Genomic DNA, 2,500 nt, shown 5'->3' with positions numbered 1-2,500 from the left:
GTTAGTTTATCGAAATCAAAGTCAAAATCAGAAGAATAGAGTTTTCTTTGATGACATAAGATCTAATTGTAGAAAAAATCAAAAATTGTGGATAATTCTTTTTTTTTACCTATATTACTGACTAGTAATCAGGAAGCCTCTAGCAACAAGATAAAAAAAAGAATTTCATTTTCCTTTCTTACGTCTGTATATAATTCAAATATAGAAAATATAGATTTTTGTATCTTTCTATATCTCCCGAGAATCCCCATTTTTTACTAAGAATCCCCGTTAGGTCGGATTCTAACGAATCTTTCGGTAATTTGTAAGAAACTCTTTTTTTATTAAATTTAAAGACAAGAAGAAAAGAAGAAGACTAATAAAATCGATTATCATACATATATTTTATGTAGAAAGTAGAAAGATGAATAAGTCCATTTAGTTAGTTCTACATTCCTTGCGCTTATTATATATACTCACTTAGATATATACTAATTAGAATTATAATTATTATAAGATATCTTTAATAGTAAATCGAGGTACCCATTCTATGGCAACTTTTGACTTTTCCTCTATTTTGGTACCTGTAGTAGGCATAGTATTTCCGGCAATTGCAATGGCTTCTTTATCTCTTCATGTTCAAAACAACAAGATTGTTTAGACCCGATGGGACTAAATTGCATCCATTTTTTTTTTTTCAAAACTTAGACTTGTATCATAACATTGATATTTATTGAGTGGAATATGGTATAACATGCGGCTTCCGCCGAACATAAATGAAATAGCTCTTATGCATGCAGAAACACGATATATGGGTAAATGAATTCTAGCTATTTTCAAATAGATCGGGATCGGCGGATATCTGAAATGGAAAGTCAATCTATCTATATGTGTGTTAATATCTCGAGTAGAATCATATGAAGGGGATGTTATTTTTTTATATCTAACCAATTTGATGAATTACTCCTAAAGGTTTACATCAAAATAGTGCTAGTTGATGAGAGTTATTTCGGAAACAAAAAGAGTAAAGTCAAATTCATTTGGGTTATTCTCTCAATTCCAATAAAATACAACCGGATCAAGTATGAGTTGGCGATCAGAACGTATATGGATAGAACTTATAACGGGGTCTCGAAAAACAGGTAATTTCTGCTGGGCCTTTATCCTTTTTTTAGGTTCATTAGGATTCTTATTGGTTGGAATTTCCAGTTATCTTGGTAGAAATTTGATATCTTTATTTCCGTCTCAGCAAATCATTTTTTTTCCACAAGGGCTCGTGATGTCTTTTTATGGGATTGCGGGTCTCTTTATTAGCTCCTATTTGTGGTCCACAATTTCGTGGAATGTAGGTAGTGGTTATGATCGATTTGATATAAAAGAAGGAATAGTATGTATTTTTCGTTGGGGATTTCCTGGAAAAAATCGCCGCATCTTCCTCTGATTCCTTATAAAAGATATTCAGTCCGTCAGAATAGAAGTTAAAGAGGGTATTTATGCTCGTCGTGTCCTTTATATGGAAATCAGAGGTCAGGGGGCTATTCCCTTGACTCGTACTGATGAGAATTTGACTCCACGAGAAATTGAACAAAAAGCTGCTGAATTGGCTTATTTCCTGCGTGTACCGATTGAAGTCTTTTGAGAAATGAAAACGGAAGAATAAGAATGAATGCTTTCTCAGCAGGAGGGAAAAACTCAAGAATTCGCTCTATAACATAACTTAACTGAAGTTTCTTCAGAACGCTCATTCGAGCCAAATCAAACGTATACGGAACAACCATAAAACAAACTTTTTTGTCCACAAAAACAGTCTTTTATGCGTATGGAAATCCACTCAACTCAATTCAGTAACAAAACAAGTAACAAATTGAAATAATAGATCCACCTCATATATCAAAATATTTCAAAATAAAAAAATTTATCTTTTTATTTTAAGTCCAATATTTGTTGGAATGAATACTTTAGATCCAGATAGATCGTATCTTGTAAATTATTTCTTTTTTGTCAATCGACGTTTCTTCTTTTGCGCTCCTTAATAACCAAACAATTGAATCACTTATAATGATAACTATCTAATTTCTGTCTTCTTTTGCTACTCATTTTTGATCATCACAAGATTCTTCAGACATTTTATTCTATTTCTGGACTATGGGTGGGGTAGTCAGTGAAATTTTTTCGAAATAGTTGATATTTTGATAGAATGATAGAAAAGGAATTCTTTCGTCTCAAAATTTGAATAATATTCATTACTTGAAAGTGGTTCTTTCGGGCATTCATCGAAAGGGGACACTTGCTTCGAATTTGACCAATTGGGATATCTGGAAACAATATTTTTTTTTATTATTTCTTCATTCTAAATTCGAAGTGGATTCTGATTCTATTTCTGTATTCTTTCTAGATTCAAGGACTAACCACGGAATCACAAATAAAAAACAGTGAATAGATTCATAGGTTCGATACCTTGTAATAGAACTCATGCTTGATAGAAATATTAGATCACATAGAGTCGACGAATGAGATGGGT

The 2,500-nt window shown here is 32.0% G+C and overlaps 2 protein-coding genes and 1 pseudogene across 2 annotated transcripts in view; all 3 read left to right on the top strand.

Annotated features, from left to right (window-relative positions):
• LOC132296644 (acetyl-coenzyme A carboxylase carboxyl transferase subunit beta, chloroplastic-like) overlaps window positions 1-682 on the top strand; it is a 2,337-nt gene extending 1,655 nt beyond the window's left edge. The window contains exon 1 of the mRNA XM_059794825.1: window positions 1-682. This exon is cut by the window's left edge and continues 1,655 nt beyond it. The gene's annotated coding sequence lies outside the window, so the exon portion shown is untranslated.
• Window positions 683-812: 130 nt separating this feature from the next.
• The window catches only part of LOC132296671 (cytochrome f-like), a 3,924-nt gene continuing 2,236 nt past the window's right edge, over window positions 813-2,500 (top strand). The window contains exon 1 of the mRNA XM_059794849.1: window positions 813-1,608. Within this exon, the coding sequence (XP_059650832.1) occupies window positions 1,493-1,608 (116 nt within the window). The 5' untranslated portion in view covers window positions 813-1,492. The remainder of the gene's footprint in view (window positions 1,609-2,500) is intronic.
• Window positions 2,065-2,500, top strand: part of LOC132296653 (chloroplast envelope membrane protein-like) — a 1,352-nt pseudogene continuing 916 nt past the window's right edge.

Source organism: Cornus florida, unplaced genomic scaffold (assembly GCF_030987335.1).
Source record: "Cornus florida cultivar Cherokee Brave unplaced genomic scaffold, ASM3098733v1 CherokeeBrave_3.0.0_Hap2_Chr02, whole genome shotgun sequence".
NCBI classification, from domain to species: domain Eukaryota; kingdom Viridiplantae; phylum Streptophyta; class Magnoliopsida; order Cornales; family Cornaceae; genus Cornus; species Cornus florida.
The sequence above is the reverse complement of the archived record's forward strand: the minus strand, read 5'-3'. Positions and strand labels throughout refer to the sequence as shown.